We start from the raw sequence: 20265 nt of genomic DNA, 5'->3' as shown, positions 1-20265 counted from the left end.
AGGGACCAGGGAAGGCGATACAAAAATAAGTGTTTCAGAAGATACAGAGCTATCATTTGGACAGGACCCCTGTGACCTCATGACATCACACGGGTATGTTAAATTAGATGGTCTAAATAAGACAACAAATTAACAGACTAAGCACTGTTTTGGAAGCCACAGAGCTCTGAATCCAGTTCTTCTACTTACTAACTGGGTGGCCTGTTCAAGAAATTTCATCTTTTTGGGTCCACCTTTTCAAACTATAAAAGGGAGCTATAACTACCTCTTTAGACCTGGGCAGCACCACTGGGTAATGTTTGTACAAAGCTTAAAGGGAAAAAAAAGTACATGTTGCACAACTGCTATTGGCTTTCTTAACTTAAATCACCAGGCAGCTGTCCCTCAGCTAGTCAAGTTCATTTTTAATCTCTGACATGTCCCTCTGTCATTGCTTTCTTGAAGAAAAAAGGCTCAGTGTTTCCCTCGGTGCCCAGTTTTACTATTACTTGGATGCTTCCCCCAGTATAAAAATTAACATACACGCAATAGAAAATGCCAATGTAATGACAAGGTTTCACCTCTTTCACTCTAATTAAACCAATTCTATCTGTCACACAGATGACATCTGTCTGTGCAGCGCTCTGTCTGAAGACGCAGTCTTCCTATCACCTCTGAGGATTTCCCATGGCAAATAATTAAACAACAGCTGTGAAAACACCCAGGGCATTTTACAATTATGCGAGGATCTTGAAACACTTGATGAACGTGATGATTCGTGCCGGTGGGGAAACTGAGGCACGGCTCAACTAAGTGCCCCGGCCATGGCCGCACAGAGGGTCGGGGGCAGAGCAGCGAGCCCGCAGCCTGGGCTTTCACCTTGCACCTCTCCCATCAAACTTCACACCAGAGAGAGGACACCCAGCCGTCACCCCCTTCCCCTGGCCGCAGGGATGCTCCTCGCAGCTGGCCCCTGCCCACCCCCGGTACCCACCTGCTTGTAGGCGTCCAGGAGGAAGCTGTTCCAGACGCAGCGCAGCCCCTCCGAGGTCAGCATCCTCCGCCACTCGCCGCGCCCGGACTTGGAGCGGCTGAGGAACAGCACCATGTGCTTCAGGAGGATCACCGAGTCATACAGCGCAAGGAAGAGGCAATTGGAGAAAAAGACCGGCAAGATCTGAAGCGTGATCAGCAAATCCACACTTAGCAGACCCATCTTCCTTGCTGCTTCTCTTCAGCCGGATGCCTTCAGCTCCCTTTTTTGCTCTGTACCCTCATTTAAAAAAGTACAGTAAAAAGCATTTCAAAAGCCTCGTTACCCTCCTCCCAGCCGCTCTCTTTAAAACGAGCGGAGATAGTTAAAGACGAGCAGGCTGGTTAAAACCATAACTGCATGATACTCATTCAACTCAGAGCCGCTTATTTTGCAGAAACTAAGATGTTAACAAAAATTCTTCCCTTAACCAGGAGACCTGATTTTGTTGAAGAGAGAGGCAGCTGTGTTTCCAGTTCCCTGCAGTTACAAAATTTAAGCTGAGACTGTTAATTGTTAACTTTCCTGCGCTATCCCATTGTTTCCCAGCTATTTAAGCACTGCACAGACCTCTCATTTCTGTGTCAGTGGAGCTAGCTACCAGGTGCAACAATACTTTTTTAAAAAAAGGTTTATGTACATAAACTTTCTGTTCCTCCCTCCCTCCCTCCCTCTCTCCCTCCCCCCCACCCGCCTCTCTGTATTCCTGCCTTCCTCCTCTCTCCCTCTCCCTTGCTATCTGCCTATGGTGCAAAGTGCTTTCCCCTCTGGAGTCCCAGCTTGCTTCCCTGAAGCCTTTTATACATTCCCTAGCTAATTGCTGCAATAGAGAAGTGAAACCCTAATCTTAGTAAAGATCTTGACGTCAATGTAAAAGAGGGCTTTACTTTGGCCAGGACTGCAGTGAATAGAAAAATGAAATTCTCAAAACTTTTTTTTTTTTTTCTTTCCCCTTAAGAGAGAGGAGAAAAAAAGAGAGACAGACAGCAAGGGTGGAACTTTGCTTTGCTTTGAAAAGGAAAAAGAAAAAAAACCCAATATGCTTCTGACTGCTCTTATGAAATGCTTTCAAATTTTGGAAAAAGTATTTTCATATGACGTGGAAGGTGACACGGCAACGCAAGCTTCTGTTGGTTTTTTCCCTCATGGCTGTTTTTTTTCCTTTGCCCTTTTGTCTTTTCCAGGAAGGTGTGTGAGTTGATGCATCCCAAGAAAGGGCATGTTTCTGTACATTTTCCTCCCACCTCCATGAAGTACAACATGTATAGGGTTTAAATATCTTTTGTTGTCTTATCGGTATTTAAGGAAAAAGTAGTAAACACCCAGCACTGACTTCATCTACTGATGTGTAAGAGAAGAAGATAAGAGAGGAGGGAAAAAAAAAAAAAAAAAAAAGCTTTTGAAGGACTTGCGGTTTTTTAAGCTAAAGTTCCCTGCTTAAAAATAATATGCTACAGCCTTAAATGCTGTCAATCAACTGAGCTTCAAGGACTTTAATATTCCCCTATGATAACTATTTACATGCACTAGCCTAACAAGGATAACTAACTTTCAGTTAAAAGCTTATAAAAAGAAACAGAAAGAAAGAGATTTCCTCTGGCAGAGCTATGTGTGCTTTAACAACCACAAGTATCCCCTGCAGCCCCATGCTGAAGGTTTACTTTGTTTATTTGCACTTTTCTTTGTTTCACCTATTTAGTCTGATATTCAGTCTTCTTTCCACCATTTTTTTTTTCTTTACTACATTAGACACAGTTTGTTTGTTTGGGTTTTGGTGGGATTTTTTTCTCGCATGGTTCTAACTTCCTTAGGTAAATATTTCATGTGTTTTATGTTGCAGACATCCATAATTCTAGTTTTGAGTGGTTGTCTTCCCCATGTGCTTATGTAGGCTCTCCTCATCAGATACATTTCATTCCCACAGGTGCCAGCGTGATATCTAACCTTTGTCACCTCACATCCTTGATGAGTAGTACAGGCTTCCTTCATTAATATATCTTAGTCTTCATCAGTCATCACTATCCTTTCACTGCTAGCAACTGCAGAAGGTAAACACCATCAATCTTCCCTGTTCTGGGGTCTTTCATTTTCAGATATTGCCGTAACACTTGGGATGTCATTATACGAGGACGCATACCTCTAGAAAGGCCACCCCATGTGTTGGGCTCACCAAAGAGAAGTTTGTTTAGGTAGCCTATCAGGCATTTGCAAAAGATATCACCCAGACAGGATATCTTCCAGCAAATGTTTACTCAAAGAAATAACTTTAAAAGGTTACACACATTAAACCAGTGACCTTCTGCGTTACCAGCATAAACAAAAAAAGGAACTGAGTTTCTTTTTCAAAGCTACAACAGTATTTAAAGTCAAAATGTCGGTGATGACAGTGTTCTGTTGCCATAGAAAGGACTGCAACCTCACAGATCTGGCTTTATTACTCAAACTTGCAAAAACACGTTATAAGCAGGCATTTATATATACACACACACGGATGAGTCAGCATGCTCATGTCATGTGAGCACAACACAGGAACAAGGGTCCCCAGAGCTGCTAAACTAGCTTACTGTCTGACCTCGGGCGAGCATATGTAATCACTTGATTACAAGCACTCTTAAGCCTAGATTACTCTTCTGTAGATCCACCACTAAAGGATACATGATTCTGTCTGGGAAGGTCCCCTTTCTTTATTTTGGGAGGGTTTGTTAAAAGGCAGGCCTGGAGGTTGTTGGTGACAATGCCAGATGAATCATCAGCCATTGTTTCTGAGAACAGTTTGCAAACAGCTCGGAGGACAGTCCAGCTCCGGCTCTTCCTGCTCCCGGAGGTAACGTCAGGCAAGAACCTCCACCGGGAACACGATATATTCTGGGTTCCTGTGAAACAACTGCCCCTACCCACAGCACGCTTCATGGGTGAAGAGGTTGTTTGTAAGACAGCTGGAGACCAGACGGCTTACAGAGCTTTGAAGTGTGTTGGAAGCTGAGCAGGAAGGCCATGGAGCTCTAGCACCAGGTGGTATTTCATGTGTACTGTGTCACCTTCCTCGCCCGCGAGGCAGGCTGTGCCTATGGACTTAAACAGAGCTACCTCAGACTGCCTGTTCTGAGAGCTCCAGTCAAGGAGTTGCTGGTGACTGCCTAATCCAACCATAAAGACAAAACTCTTTTGACCAAAATAAAAACGCAATATGACCATTTTTGCCATTGCTGTCTTCAGAAGCAGTCTGTCCCTGCAAGGCGCAAGCACTGCTTCTCAGCTTGACAGAGTACAGCAACCCTCAACAGATAAGGAAAGCATAATTCCTGCTTCTTCTTGTTAATACCTCTTCTCTCTTTCTTGGCTGAAACAATTCATCCCTGTGTTTATTTCTCTCAGGCACCAAAAATACAAGGGAAACCACTGTTTTCATCTTTTGTGAAAGACTTATCTGCAGCATAATCTCAGTGTTGAAGCCAACAGCTTCTGCTTATTTCCCTGCAGATCCTCATGAAGCAAGGAAGAAAGGCCACATCTTTCAGACCTCAATTCATTAAAAGAGCCTTTACTCTCTTGAAAGAAAACTGTATGAATCTGAGACATGAGGAAGAGTTAGGCAGGGCTGAAGATACACATGAAGGAACTGAGATAGGGTCCAGCCAAAGCTCATTTCAGTTACCTGCCCTGCCATACCTTCCTATATAATTTGGGCACAGCCCTACAATGTACCTCAGTTCTCCATCAGCAAAAGAAAATAAAAGTCCTCCCGTAATCTAAGGAGCAGTCAGGTTCAGTAATGGGAAATTAAACATATCATCCATAATTTGTCAAGGTGGAATGAGCAAAGCCAACAACATTAAAGCATTCACTGTTACTAGACCTTGTATGTGGCTAAAGTCAACAGTATCGGTATAGATGGTCATATTCTGTAATGTTTATAGAAATCAGTGCCATCAAAACCGTATCCATGCATAGCTTCATGTTTCTTCCCAGTTTCAACCACAGTAGCATGAAGGTTAGGACACAGGCAGCTAGTAAGTTTGTTTACTGCAACTCTCTTGATAACTGTGCCTAGACACAGGAAATTTGAGATGGAGTTACTACTGCTCAGGCCACTTTCTCTGATCTCATTTTATAGTGGATCCATACTAACTTTCTGCACATCAGATAGTGCATTTTACAGCCTTCACTTGGTTGTGAAGGTCTTCACTTGTCCGTGGCTGAACTACCTTTTATAAGCTGCCACGGCACCCTGTCGCAGTGTGTCTAGATACCTAAATGCAAGACCCTAGAGCCCAAAACAAGCAGACTGATTGATATTTGGGTTACTCAGCCTTATTTTCTCAGATCAAGCAAGACCATTTTGAATGCAGTTACCCTTTGCAACACAGCTGGGAAAGGGTACCTCGCAGTGACAGGCAAGCAAGGCTGCTGCTCTGGTCCTACCCCTGGGAGGTTCATGGGAGAGATCATCCCAAAGGATTCAGCACAACCTGTGTGCCTGCCTTGCTGCTTCTGGCTGCTTTCACTGCCAAAAACAAAGAATGAAGCTTTTTGTTTGAGAGCTAGTTAGTGTGTCCATAAGCTTATCCCCAGAGAATTGCGCAGCTGCAGAGTGATATGGCTAGAGATGGGGAGGAGAAAGTTTAGCTTAGCTTTGCCTCCCTGGCCCTGGGCAAAAATTGTTTATTACAACCAAACAAGAATTTGTACCTCTCATAAAACTGCATTTTTTCTCTGCCAAGAGAGAAAAATCTCCCTCTTCTCAGCAACAATTCTGTCACTTCAAATGCCATGGAGCATTGACTGACTGTGAATTTCCCCTTTTTGATTAGGATCAGCAGCGTATTTTCTGAAAGAAATAATGTCTTCAACGAAAAATAATTTTTTCCAGGCAAGTCTCAATGATACCTAGATGGATTATCCACGGTGTGGATTCACCAGGCCCTGCCTTCCTCCGTCACTCCTGGCCGCAGCACCACGTCTGAATGGAGCAACGTTCAACCCGCTGGCACCCAGCCCCATTCTGCCTGCTTAAAGCTGCCTCTGTTCTCTACAGGAATCCGCTTACCAGCCTTTCAAAGGTGAACACACTAAATATATCCTTACTGCCTAATTTATTTACTTTTTGTATCAGCCTTGGGTTTGTCTTATTTGGGTTATTCTACCACTGCCATTCTGCTGCTTAATTGAGAGTTGATTATTCTGTGAAGCTGGCAGCTGTGAGAGGCGCTGATTTAATAGCCCAGAAGACCAGATTCCTCAGGTTTATCTGCTGTGGGGCTGAGTGCAGGTAGTGAGAATGCAAACGGCCTACAGGAGCAGCTGGCTTTCCGTGACAATCCAGAGGGGAGATCCTGGAGCAGGAAGATCAGAGGAGCTCAACCTCACTGCCCATTCAGCCCACAAGGCAGCACTGCAATTAGAGGTCAGACGCCAAACTTAGACAGTAGTCAAATGAACTAAGGAAGAAAAAGGCCATGTCATTGGGACACTTCTAGACAGGAGAAGAACGCAATATGCTAAGACATGGCGAGTTATACCTAGATTCTGGGTATAACTGAAGCTGTCTTCCAGTCAAGCCACAGCGGTTCGGAAAGACTGAAGTGCACAGGGAGAACTGGGACTGCTGATGTGTCTGTAAAACCTGTTCTGTAGACTTCAAAGCTGTCAAGTCTGGCACCTTCTAAGAGCCTGCATTCATTGTATGACAGCAAAATGAAATAATTGACTCATGGGTGTGGGCGTGTAATAGTGACAAATTTGAGGCTAGAAGAATTCCCCACATCCCTTGGCTGATGATCCCCAAACTTGTATGCAAAACAAAAAATAATCTCCCTGTTTCAATAAACTACAGTGAACAAACCTGACGATAAAACACACCTGGCTGAGTCAGTCTTAATTTTGGAACAAAACAAAACACCCTACCCACCCTAAAAGATAAAGTAGTTTCTCTTAAGAAAAACAAGAAAGCTGATCTATGAGTAAGGGCAATCAGAAGACTTTGTCAGAAGAATCAGTCAGCTCAAATACTCTGAATATCACAGAAAAAGAAGAAAAAAAGACTTAAATGTATTGAACATGAGAAAAGAACCACTTCATCTGCTGTAGATTCTGTAAATTACCTCCCGAACTCCCAAGGGAAGCTGGGACTAGAATTTAGTGTCTTGCACTCATATGACTAGCCAGGTGAAGGGTACCTATAAGGGTGTCTCTTATAGCTGTCAATAAATTATGATGTTCAGATATTCCTACCCATCTAAAACACCAGTGAGATGGGGGGAGTGAGGTAAAATTTTAGAAATATATTTCTAGGGGTTTCGAAGTCGCTCAAAGTTCTAGGAAAGCCTTCCAGGCCCAGCTTTCCCAGCTGAGAAGGAGCCATTCCCTTTTCCCCAGCAAACCACTGACCTTTTCTTCAGTGTGTCCCTCTGGAGAGCTCCTAATCCAGTGTGTTTCAGTGGAATTAAATGAGATGTGTGTCCTTGTCATGCTTGTCACATGTTTATGCATGAATTTCAGTTGCTGATAATAGCTACACACAACCCAAGCTTTCAGTCTCCCTGCTTCACACCCTGACACATTTTAAAGTTTCACCTTCTGAGGACAATTTTCTGTGCAGGACTGGAGGCATAAATGCTGAAATACCATAATAAAGGGGTTTATTATTATATTGCTAGTTAAGTCAGGAACAGAAATTGCCAAGAATCCTGTTTCCTTGAACTTGAATCCTGTTGTCCAACCTTTTCTTCCCAAACCAAGACAATTGAGATAGTTCGACTGTATGTGGATTGAGAACCGAGGTTTCCAGTCTTTATCAAAAGACAGCCAGCTAGAAGAAAAAAAAAAAAAAAAAAAAAAGGAAAAAAGGCAGTCACAGTACCTCCTTACAGAGGGTCTAATATAAAAATTGAACAGAAAAATATTCAATTCCCATCCAACCTGGAGCACTAGAACACACACAAAAAAATCAATGTCTTACAGTGACAGTAAGTCGTGCAGCAGTTTGCCTTTCTGGATGGAGGGCTTATTCTCAAGAGGAGCCTCTTAGATGCACGAGATTAGAAACTGCATGCTCTAAATATTAATCAAAGCCTAGGAAGTGGTGGGTGCTGAAGTGGAAGTCATTAGAAACCCATTATTTTATCATCATCCTGCTCACATCTGATATTAAAGCGGTACTGCACTCTCCATCTTTTTTTTCAGCTTAATGTACCCATAACAATTAACAAAAAATGGTGTTTAAAAAACATATAAACAAGCTGTCTTATTCTCAGATTGACCTGGTCTATACTATAAGTGTAAGCAATAAACTTTTGTATACTCCTTCATACCATTGCCAATCTGAAGTCGATATCAACAACCTGTCTCCTAGGTTTCTTAACCCATAAATCAGATCTTTTAATCCTATTACACACTTAATATCTTACAAACTGCCATCCTAGTGCCCTCACACGCTACCCTATTCAGTTCAACTCTCCTCCGTCCTGCCAGGCAAGAATGTGGTGGAATGACCATCCCAACTGACAGCTCTGAGCTCATCTAAATACCATTCACACTCAGTCTCAGATCAGAAAAATCTGAGGGTTTTTTCAGTAAGTTCCAAATTTCCAACCTAACCTTGCTTCTCATATTTTTGTCAGATACTCTATTATCAGCATTTAGATGTCACTTATAAATCATGAGTTTGAAGCTAAATACTAATCTTCTCATCCTTGGGGAGAAATGCCTAGGCCTTCTTGGCTGATGCTGTAAGGAGTTCACGGGCAATTCACTTTCCTGAGTAAAGACAGGGAACTTCTTATATCTAATACCGAAAGCCAAAGCTCCTTTTTTATTTTAATATTTTCAATATTCACGAGAGAAACCACAGGTCTTTGGATGAAACCATATTGTAATGGTCCAAACCTCCTTGTAAACATCCTGGTTTTATATATTTTCTTCTGGGCCATTTAAAGACTAGCATTTAATTAATTCCTTCAGTTTCCCAGATTCTTTATTTAAAACTGTTAAACATACACGGGACACGTGCACAATATTGGTCAAGGTTTGCCTTATCCCCTTAGCCCTAGAGCTCTAGTTTTTCCTAAACTGCTAGAAACATCTGCTCATATTATTTTTTTCTCTGTTGTCCATAGAGAACATTTGATTTGCTACATTATAAGAAGTCAATTCTATCATCCTACAACAATCTAAATGATAATGCAAGAAGTGTCCACTGTACTTCCTATAGTAGGATGTTATATATAGATAAGTTTATATGCTTTTTTCCCCCATGGCCATATTTTACAGACCTCTGGCGACACACAAAATGAAGGAAAATACTCGATGTCAGTCACCTCTCCAAAAAATATATCCCACTCTTTTCAATAATGTTTCATTTTTACATGGAAAATGGCACTCCTCACAGGATGCTAGATGGGATACTAGTTAGTTATTAAGTTAAACAACATAGAGTAGTAGAAAGTACTCAAGAACTGTGTACCGTAAGAAATACTTTGTCTTGTCTTCTGCTGGCACTGACCTCAGGCTTATTCAGAGTGCAACTTTATTGGAACTTCTCGTTTGAGTCTACTGAAATTTAACTTCTCCATTCCCACTTTGGGGTATTTTTGTAATTAATTTTAATCCCATTACCCTGTTTTGTTTAGAAATTATTTTGTCCTAGGAAGCCTTGTAAAAGCACGTTCTTTGAGGCTTGAGCTTCTAGGTGGTCAGAATTGCGTGACAGTTGTGTAATCCCATGGCTTGTTCCATCCACCTCCTACCACAGTTCCCCACATTAGGGTCAGGATTCACGCTCATTTCTTTATAGTCTGTGCATCACTGTAGTACATATGATGTTTAGGTTAAATAATCAACAATGCTAAGACTTGTATTAGTATATATTATAGACAATCCCTGCCTTGAAGAGCTTCAGTGTAAATAGAAAAGATTGAAAGAAAGAAGTGGAGAAAAGGGTGGAGTTCCAGCGAAATTCAGCAATTTGCACAGCCACAAGCCAGGACTTGAATTCCAGGGTCCTGTAATTCTTTTATTTCAATAAATCTCTCTACGCCTTTTATCAAGGCAAAGAATCATTCCAGCCAGAAACAAACAGAATATAGTAGGTTTGATTCTCAGGTCTTTATTCACTTGATGCTGCCACAATGAATGTTGGCCAATGACAGAGGGTAAAGTAAAGATGATCTTGATGATTTAATGTTAGAGTACCCCAGAAAAGCAAGTTTCTAAGATGAGGTAATTCAAGGAACATAACTAAAAAAAAAGTTTTCAAAACTGTCTTTAAAAGAAATTGAGCACATATGCAGGGTTTAAGTTTTTTGCTTTTCGCCCTCTCACTGTGTCCTCTGCTCTGAGTACACTTTGCTGTTTACAGTTGCCTAAATATCTGTTATGAGGCCTATTATGCCACCTTCCTAACCTAAAAAAAAAAAAAAAAAAAAAATTCCAAGCAGCTAACCTCCTTTTGGGAAAGGTAAATTCATTATGGACTCTGAAAGCTGCTTGTTCTGAGGTTCAGCATGATGGGCCTTTCAATAGCTGCAGCAAGCATGTACCCAAGAACTTTAGTCTTCATTTTCTCCTAACAATATTTGAACAAGTATTTGAAAGGAAATGTAGCGATTCAGAAAGATAAATACAATTCCTTTTAAATCAGAAGAATTCTGGTGGTGGTAGAAATAAGTGTTTTAGGTGGAATGTTAGATTAAGAGTCAAAAACTATCTCCCCTCCCCAGTCAGCAAGTAACTCACTGTGTGCATTTAAATAAGCCCCTGAAAACCTCTGTCATGGTCTCCCTATATATCTATCTTACCTAAAGAGTTATATCACACACAGATTTTTATGAAACTTAAGTGAGCTTTTTAAAGTCCTTTTTACATCTTCAGATGAAAGACGTTGTATAAGTGTCAGATATTACTAAGAGAAGTAATAAGAATTATACAGCAGAGACACAAATTAATGCCATTCACCTGTAAGGTTTAATTATATCTTGGGCTGTTTCCTGTGAGTTATCTAGACAGTAACCTGTTATTCCCTTACACACAAAGTACCAAAAGCCTTATCAAGATTTTATGTGATTTTCTTTATGAGGTCTCATTGCAAGTGAATAAAGTGCCTTCATCTTCACTGTGTACAGGTAGGATTAGCACTATTAATTTAAGACATAAAAACCAAACTATATCCAATCTGTTGCCATAAATTTATTTTTAAAATTCCAAGAGCTTAAGTATTCTTCAGGTCCTTCTGTTACAACCAAACCAAAAGGTAACTAAGAGCTAGGCAAGTATTTTTGCAGCCTACATAATGCTATGCAGCATTTACCTTAGAGGTACCCACAATGTCACCTGATCCCACTTCTATCAATTCAAAATATTTGCTTATAGTAAAATTGTTTGTTCAAATCAAAACACTGAAAGAGTATGTGGATAAGTTATATATACACTCACAAAAAAAAAAAAAAAAAGCAGCTTTATTGACATATTTAGTGGTATACTTTTATATTTATTACTATACATATTCAAGGGGCAACTTGGCAGAGCATCTGTTTGAGGACCTTAGCAAGGTTCTAATTTCACAAGAAAGAAGTTAAATTTCTTTCCTTCTTAAACTATTCCCAACAAAATCAGATCATTCCCCTAAAATCACCTCGAAATACCTTCCAGAATACTGAAGCATGAACATACTTTAAGCAAAAGTTATTCAGGCCAGCATAGACACTTCAAAAGCATGGATTTTCACATGCAGCTGGTATCTTGCACTTGTACAGAAACCAAACTCTTATAACAGCATTAGATGAAGTGTCCCATTCTTGACACATGTATACACAGGTAAAATACACGTGCCTTGTAGAAAAGACTTTCTACTTTTGACTTTCTACTGCCCTGTACCTCTTGTGGTCATTGACATCAGTACAAGCCAGGTGTCCAGTTAAAATTTTCCAAGGTTTTATCTAATTATATGCATGGTGTGCATCAGTGTTGGTGACTGTAGAAAGAACAGAGCAAGGACAACTCATTTTTATGTGTCCACGCTTGCAAATCGGAGCATCACATTCAAGTTCAGCATGTCAACCCCTAAGTGTACAGTTTCTTAAAGTGTAGCTATGATTGGTCTCTGCATTGGTTCAGTTAGTTCTCATACTATATCATCACTGCTGTAATCAGCAGTAGTAATTTGCTGTGGTTTACAAAAAAAAAAAAAAAAAAAAAAAGAAGTCAAAGCATTTTCTAACGTTAATTTTCCTTGAGAACTAAGGAGCTTAGCAGCTAAGTCACAGCTAGTTTTATGGGAAACGTAAAAGATAATAATGAGTTGAATAATAATAACAACACTTAGCGCTTACGTAGCTCTGTGTACTTTCAAAGTGCTGTACAAATACTAAATAATTCATTTTAATTAAAAAGGCCTTGAAAAGATTAAAGGACCCTTGAAATAAGTGAGAAGTGTTGCTTATTACCTCAACAAGAGAAAGATATGGCCCCAAATACCTTTATGTTTGAAAATTATTAAGAAACTAACACTGCATCCTAAGCTTAGGGAAAAATAACGCTTAGCCCCATGGAATAAGCCTTCAGAAATCTGTGAAGCTACTTGCAAAAGTAAAAGCTGTAAGATCAAAGCCTAAATTATACGTCACAGCTTTTTCCTTTTCTCTTTTTCTTTATTCCAGAGATTTCAGCCTTTCAACGTACTGGGCAAAAAGTCCCACTGACTTCACCAGGGTCCCTTAGCAATATTTATGTGTTTTCTAAGAAGGTGTTTGTCTTTCCTGAATTGTTCCATTTCACATCAGCTGGGGTGCTCATAGCTATAAAAAAAAAAAAAAAAAAAAAAAAAAAGCTTCTTTGTTTTGATAGAAAACCACACCTGTCTATTTCTAAAACCAGGGTTTGTTCTCGTCTCTCCTACCACCTGCCATCAAGAGAAATGCTGCAGTTCCTATCGGAGACCTCCCTTTTGTTCCTTGTAGGAAGGAGGCTGCCAGTAAAAGGGCAGTACACCGCACCGACTGACTTTCACAGCCTCATTTTACTTGTTTCTTTACACTTTGCTAGGAGCTGCTCTTCTACGGTGACAGTTGCAGGCCAGCTGCCATTCCCCCCATTGTACCGGCCAAGATGTCAGGGCTGCACACAGCAAGCAAACAAGAATACACTTCAGCTTCTTCTCACAGCTAAAGACCATGCCACCTGATATACAAATTTTCAGTCTCCTTCCCCATACAACTTTCCATCTTTCCCTCTTCTGACTCACTTTTCCCTTTCATAACAGATGTACACGGACTTGGGATGTACCTCTCCATCTTGCTTTTCATTTTTAAGCATACTAAATTTTTATCTGTACAGCATTAAACTCTCAAAGTCAATTGTTCTGGTGCAAAAACAATTTTGCGCCTAACTGTTCCCTGTAGTGCTACAATAAGCCCAGCCAGCCATTGACTTCTCTGCTGAGAAGCAGGAAAAGATCCCTCTGGCTACTGAACTCCATCGGTCTTCCTAACCGTTTTCAGCAATCTGTTCTGAAGATATTTTAATTAAATTTATATAAAACATCCTTTTGTTTTTCAGAGTTATATTAGTCTTTTCATATTGTGCTCTCCAAGGTGATACACAGCTATCTGGGAGCATACCCTGTCTACAGCTGGCATTCCGTAAGTGTGCAAGAGCAACAAAGTCCTGATTTCAGGTCAGCAGATTTTATAAGAAAGAACAAGGAATTGCTGCTGGCATCTAAGACTTTATAAACTTGTTTATGGAAAAGGTAGGGGAGCGTACCACTTAGACACGTTATGTTGTCCTTTGGAGATGGTACAGGAGAAGAGTCTAAATTAGAGGTGGCAGCGCTTACAAAACTAGAGAAACAGTATACCAAAAATAATCAGCAATTCTGGATTACTCTTGGAAACCAAGATATGCTGTTTGTGAGGCTGAACAAAACTGGGTGAAAGTGTTTGGTGGAATAGCTTGTCTGCATAAAAAAAGACTGGTCTTGAAGTTTTATGTTTGAGACCAAAATCAAGTTCATGATTTTATCCATTTCTGATGCTTTGTTTCCCATCTCATTAGTATTGAACAGTGTTAATGTTGACTTAAAAAATCCAATGGGCCCTGATAAATATTTCCAACAGATCTTTGTGTGTTTAGATTTTTGGGATTTTTTTCAGTAGAAAAACAGTTGTTTTTTGAAGGTGTGGTGTTAGTTTTAGTATGAATTTCTTTTTCTTCTGCTATACATGTTTGTTTGGATACTTCCTATATTTTAAAATTATGAAACCTTATACCAGGAGATCAAGCAAGTTCTAACAAAACCAAAGATATTCAGGAAAATAGATGAGAGAAAGGTACTTTAAGCTATGCCATGATTTTCTTTTTGGTTTCAAATTATTCAATTTCAGGACTTTCTTGGTAGAAAACACTAAATGTGAAAGAGGACGAATATGCAGATAATGTAAATTTTATCTGGTGAGATATACTTGTCTGCATACCTTTATAGGAGCAGCCTTCATGCAACCACAGCCTGAGTAAGAAACTACTGTTGGGATCTCTGATCTGCCTATTCCAGCACATGCAAAATGCCAGGGCCTCTGGGCTTGAGCATTAATACAGCATTTTCAGAGGACCAAAGCTTAAGCTCTGGAATACAGATATTAAACAAGCCACAGATTTTTTACAAGAGAATGGGACTGAGAAAGGGTCAAACTGGGAGAGTTCTTGTACTTTATGCTCCCAATGGGAAACATTAATCCCTTCTTTCTACTTCATGATGGGCAGTGGACTTGCCGACTTCTAAGAAGCCTAAATGTCTCATCATCCCCATCCTACAGCATGGGCAGATACTGACTTGCATCAGAGCTAAATGAAAATACAAGTATCGCAGTTGTTTTTTTTTTTTTTTTTATCATGGAGAAACAGAATCAAATCTACGTAAGTTTTGAGAAGAGATCACTTATATTTGACAGTTATGTCTAATATTTCTCACCAGATAAAATTTACATTATCTGCATATTCGTCCTCTTTCACAACCTGTGATGAAGGTCAGGTATGTTGCAAGTTTAGCACCTCTCCTGCAAGTGCCTTGTGGTTAAAAACAACTGGCATCTGGCTGTGGATGCCCCCTGTCATGGGTGGTCTGTATCACCTTAAGTGAGCCAGAGCAGACCTCAGGGGAATTATTCCTTGTACAGAGGATCAGCTCACAGCCATCAAACTCGAGTCCCCTTCTGCTTTCTCTCTTGTGATTTTGCCCTTTGGACCTTAGAGATATTTAATACAGTGATATTTCTGAGACGCTTTTATATTATAGCATTTCAGGCCATAAATTCAGACAGACATGTTGGGGTCACAAGCAAATTGGAGCTGTCTCTTCAAGATGTATGAAGTTCAGCCATAGTTCACAGCCACAGCGACTGTATTTTCCAAAGCATCCTGTGCAATGTGATAATGTGAGCTTCTATCCGCCAGCAACAGGGAATAACAAGATGTCATTGTGGATGTTATTTCTGAGAGGCAATGATAATTCACTAGTATTTGCGCAGATTACCGAGAACAGGTGTACAGCAAAGTTGATTCCACTCATCTGTATTAATAGGTATATTAGGGTATTGATTCTTATCACGTTAATTAATTAGAGTGAATTGAGTTAAAGAGTTGACTAGCAACTAATTAAAAATTAATGAGGGGCCATGCAGTAAGAAGTAATTCTTTGTGCTGCAGCAGGTAAGCAGGAAAACTCCTTTGCTGCTAAAATTGGAGGCCTTTTGCCTTTTCCCTTGCAACAGCTGAGCGAATTCTCCAGTATGCTGGGAAACCATTGCTGCCCAGCTTTCTCTAAGAGTTTTAGGTATATTTGAAGCTATGAACAGCAACAAACCCTCCAATTCCAGTTCCTGCAGTTAGGCAAGAGATGTAAGGAATGCATAAGCATTCCAGGCACCTTGGAAGAGCACAGCTAGAGCAGCAAACCCAGCTTCACCCGGCTTCCTTTCCTACAGCCCACTTGTGTTACCCAAATAAATCCCTCCAATGACCTGCAGTGTAAGAGGGCCAGCTCAAACTGTTCTGGGTAACAACACTGCAAAGCAAGTCACCTCCCCTCAATGGTGACTTCTTTTTTTTCCCTAGTACATTTAAACTGCAGTTTTGAGTCATTGTCACGTACAAGTACATCCACATAACACAAATAATATACTGCTTTAATAACATGTGTCCCTTTGTGTTGCAATATCTGAATCACAGAAATTTGCCTGCACAGACAGAGACCTGTGTAGTCCACCTCTATGCCAAAATAGGCTTGTTCTCTACAATTACTCTGAAAGGATTGTCTCAACTGGTAGAAGTTTCAAGGCATGTGACTTCTGCCACTTCTCTCAGGCAGGGGATTTGACAAGCCAACAATCTCCAGGGTTCGAAAGGCTTTTAACCTCTATGTTTTTTTCTCAAAGGTCACTTCATTGACCTCAGTTTTGCAGAGGAATGCAAAATATGGCAGCTAGTTTTCCCCACTGTTTATACAATTCAGTTACCTGTAGACAACTACACAGAATCACAGAGTGGTGGAGGTTAAAAAGGACCCTCAGAGATCATGTAGTCCAACCCCCTTGCTTAAAGCAGGGTCAGCTAAAGCAGGTTGCTCAGGGTTTTACACAGTCACGTTTTTACTATCTCCATGATGGAGACTCTAGAGCCTCTTCTGGCAACCTGTTCCAGTATTTGACCTTCTTCACAATATTTTTTTTTTCCTCTGCTGGAGTGGAATTTCCTGTGTTTCAGTTTGTGTCCATTGCCTCTTGTCTTGTCACTGGGCAACACTGAAAAGAGTCTGGCTTCATCTTCTTTACCCCATCCACCTCAGGTATTTAACATGTGGATATGGGTGACAGTGTGACACACATTCTCCCCCCATCCCCATCCCCAAGCCTTCTCTTCTCCAGGCTGAACAGTTCCAGCTCTTTCAGACTGTCCTTGGATGAGAGATGATTCAATCCCTCAGTGAGCTTTGGGGCCCTTTCTGGACTTGCTGCAGCATATCCATGTCCCTCCTGTACTGAGGAGCTGGACACAGCACTCCAGGCAGGACCTCACCAGTGCTGGGTCAGGGGAAGATCCCCTCCCCTGGCCTGCAGGCAATGCTCTCCCTCATACAGATCAGAAGGCTGTTAGCTTTCTGTTCTGCAAGAGTACATCGCTGGCTTTTGTTCAACTTGGAGTCCACCAGGACCACCAGGTCCCTTTCTGTCAAACTGCATCCCAGACAGTCAGCTGCAGCACACACTGGTGCACGGGGCTTTTCTTCTCCAGGTGCAGGATTTGGCACTTGGGTATTGTTAAACTTCATGAGATTCCCGCAGGCCCATTTCCTCCAGCCTGTTAATGTCCCTCTGAATGGTAGCACAACCATCTGGTATAACATCCACTCTAAATCTTTCTTTGGGCAAAGAGTGTGCATTGGACCATGCAAGTCTATAATCCAAATTCAGTTGAACTGTATCTGAGGTCAGTCTTGTCTTGGCCCAGTTTGTGTTGCTCCACTAGCACAAAAAGATCATAGTAGGGTTTTTGACAACTTTGCAAAGCCTGTGATGAGGAAAGGAGCCCTACTGGTCTAGATGCATTTTACATTTATAATGGGATAAGTACCCTTTTAGTTATTTTTTAATTCAGAACAACAAAACCTCTCCTAAAATTGCACAGAAAGGGGAAAAAAAAACCCAACCCAAACCACAACTAAACTCTTTTTCAGAAGTGCAGCAAAATCAGGAAACTAGGAAAATAATGTGAAGTGATCACTGCCTCACTTTGTGGCTGTGGGTAAGACTTTCATCTTCACATCTCCCATTTGATGCAAATATGAAATCTGAAGGGAAACAATAACATTTATGGAAAACAGACAGTGCAGAGTTGATTCCAATTTAGATTTTAAATCTCATTCCCTGAGCATCCCACCCATCCTGATCCATATCCTCCACTTCTCCTACAAGTGGTCAAGTAATTTTCTCAACAGAGAAAGCCTTTTCCTTTTTTTGGCAGCAACATTTTCTTCAGCAAAGGCGATTCATATTAAAGAAGCCATCTGCCTTCACTACTGTGCTCCCTTAAGTAGCTAGTTATACACGTAGTAGTCTTCTGCACGCACGGTGTCCTGGAGGAAGTGTAATGTTGGTATATTGGCAGTAATGGTAATAGTGGTAGGCCAAAGAATTTATAACCAAATACATCCTACACGCAAATAACAAAGAGGCTCAGGTAGAGCCACTATGGACTAGTCTTAGGACTGCTGCGGGGCAAGAGGAAAGCAACACAGTATGATTTATACAAGACAGAGAGGATTCCCAACAACAACCAAAAAGAAAAACCCAACCCAAAACACAACCATAAAACCAAAACCCTCAGGGTTCATGCTGAAGAGAATGATTCAGCTTTTTCACCTCTTCAAAATGCAAAAGATTAGATTTTTTTATTATTATTATATCTGAAGTACTTCAAAAAGTCAAAATGTTGTCCTGAATCACTAGTGTTAATTCCTGTGTGATAACGATGTTTTCTTGGAAGGTGTCAATCCAGATACCATCCAGACTCAATTTTGCTTAGTTTTTCAGATAGAACAAGGTATTATCTAGGATGAGAAAATGAAAAGATACATTTTAATGGTATAATGAAAAGGCTTGGAGCCAATACATACCAGATCCTGGTCAGCATGAATTTCATGGAGAACTAAGGAAAAGATTTCTATGGTATGGAAAGAATAAGTAACAAAAGGCTGCAAAGAACCTTATACTGTGAAGTCCTCATTTACGATATGTATTATGCAAACATACTCCTTGCTTACAGAGATTATAACCACATTATGTGACAGAGCACTTGAGGAATCTTCTATATTAAAGGATTATCCCATAATCCAGCCCAGTATCCAGAAGCCTGCTCTCAATCTGTTTGAAATCAGACCAAATCCCATATGCATCTATAATAAACAACATCAGAATTATGGTAGGAGAGACTCTCAGGATTTCCTTTTGTACCAAAGCCCTCAGAAGAGATAAGACTAGAAAACTGGAGACTGCCTGGGCCTTAGGGCTGCTCTAAATGTAATGTACATCCACAGTTGACTTGGAATACCAGGTAAGGAGCCTACAGCCAGCCTCCATGATGTTCTTGCAGGAACCTAACGCTGAAGGGCAGTTATTCCAGTCTCATTTTGCTGTAGACACCTCTTTTGAGACCCCTCTTACTCCAGTGGGTTGCAGCTAAAACATCCTGTTGCAAGATCACTTTGGGACCTTATGTGCCACGTACTCTCCAGTGTTCAGCCTGTTGTCATTATTTAGCCAATAATAACAGCAACCAACAGCCACAGCTTCATTTCTTAACAGACTAGGATAGCAGCTTCCAAGCTTTTTTGCTGGAAATGCCTCTTTGGGCTCATGAGATGCTTGTAGTCCTGAATTTCAGTTTTGCAACTGAATTTCCAGTTGGCTCCTGACTTCTTGCATCATTGCCATAATCGTAGGGTTTGGAACGGGCAAGTTCAGGAGTTTGTCTCCAAATGTTCAAGGTCATAAACTAAGAGAGATCTGGTAAGCGCCAGGCAGAAGTCCGAAGCCACACTGGAAATACAAAAAAGTAAAGATTCCAGGGCATGACGTTGAAAAGGTAAAGTCATAACAGCTCAGGAAGATTCCAAATCTTCAGTTGGCTAATACAACTGTGCCTTCTTGTCAGCACCTTGAAATCTTGGGATGGGGCAATTATTAAAAGCTTTTTTATATATTTGCTTTGTTTGTGGAGATGCACATGAAGTTCAGAGCTCAAAATTCCACCATGGCCCTTAAAAAAATAAATATCTGGCTATGTTGGAAAACAGTGCTTTGAAACCAACCAGGTGTCTTCTTGGCACAGAATCCCTTTCATGATAAAAATGAAGTTGGAATATTTGGGTGGGTTGGGTTTTTTCCATTTTGTTTTGTTTTTAATAACTCAGTATGACTGCAAGCCAAGATTAAACAGTGAGAAAGAGCCGAAGTATTCTACCCAGCTTCACAGTGCCTGCAGGCTATGCCAGCTACAATACCTTTCAACACCATTCTATGTCCCATTGTGAAGGATAAAAAACTAAAAAGCCTTCTTGGCAAAAAATGGCTGAGACATTAAGGATAAAATGAATAGGGTTTTTGGGGGGGTAGGGAAGAATATCTGTGGTGAAACAACCTGCAGCTGACAACATCTGCTGTAAAAAAGCTGAGCCACTGAACTCCATAAAAAATGTTTGGGGTAATTGC

At 40.8% G+C, this 20265-nt stretch overlaps 1 protein-coding gene across 2 annotated transcripts in view; it reads right to left on the bottom strand.

Annotated features, from left to right (window-relative positions):
• Positions 1-18104, bottom strand: part of DIO2 (iodothyronine deiodinase 2) — a gene marked incomplete at its 3' end in the record, with an annotated part of 42090 nt that extends 23986 nt beyond the window's left edge. For both annotated transcript variants that reach the window (XM_080395233.1, XM_080395234.1), the window contains exon 1: positions 974-18104. In XM_080395233.1, coding sequence (XP_080251359.1) covers positions 974-1195 — 222 coding nt within the window. In that variant the 5' untranslated portion in view covers positions 1196-18104. The remainder of the gene's footprint in view (positions 1-973) is intronic.
• Between the last annotated feature and the right edge of the window lie 2161 nt (positions 18105-20265).

This window comes from Falco punctatus (assembly GCF_963210335.1).
Source record: "Falco punctatus genome assembly, chromosome: 7".
Taxonomy (NCBI): Eukaryota; Metazoa; Chordata; class Aves; order Falconiformes; family Falconidae; genus Falco; species Falco punctatus.
Note: the sequence above shows the minus strand (reverse complement) of the source record. Positions and strands in the feature narration are given on the sequence as shown.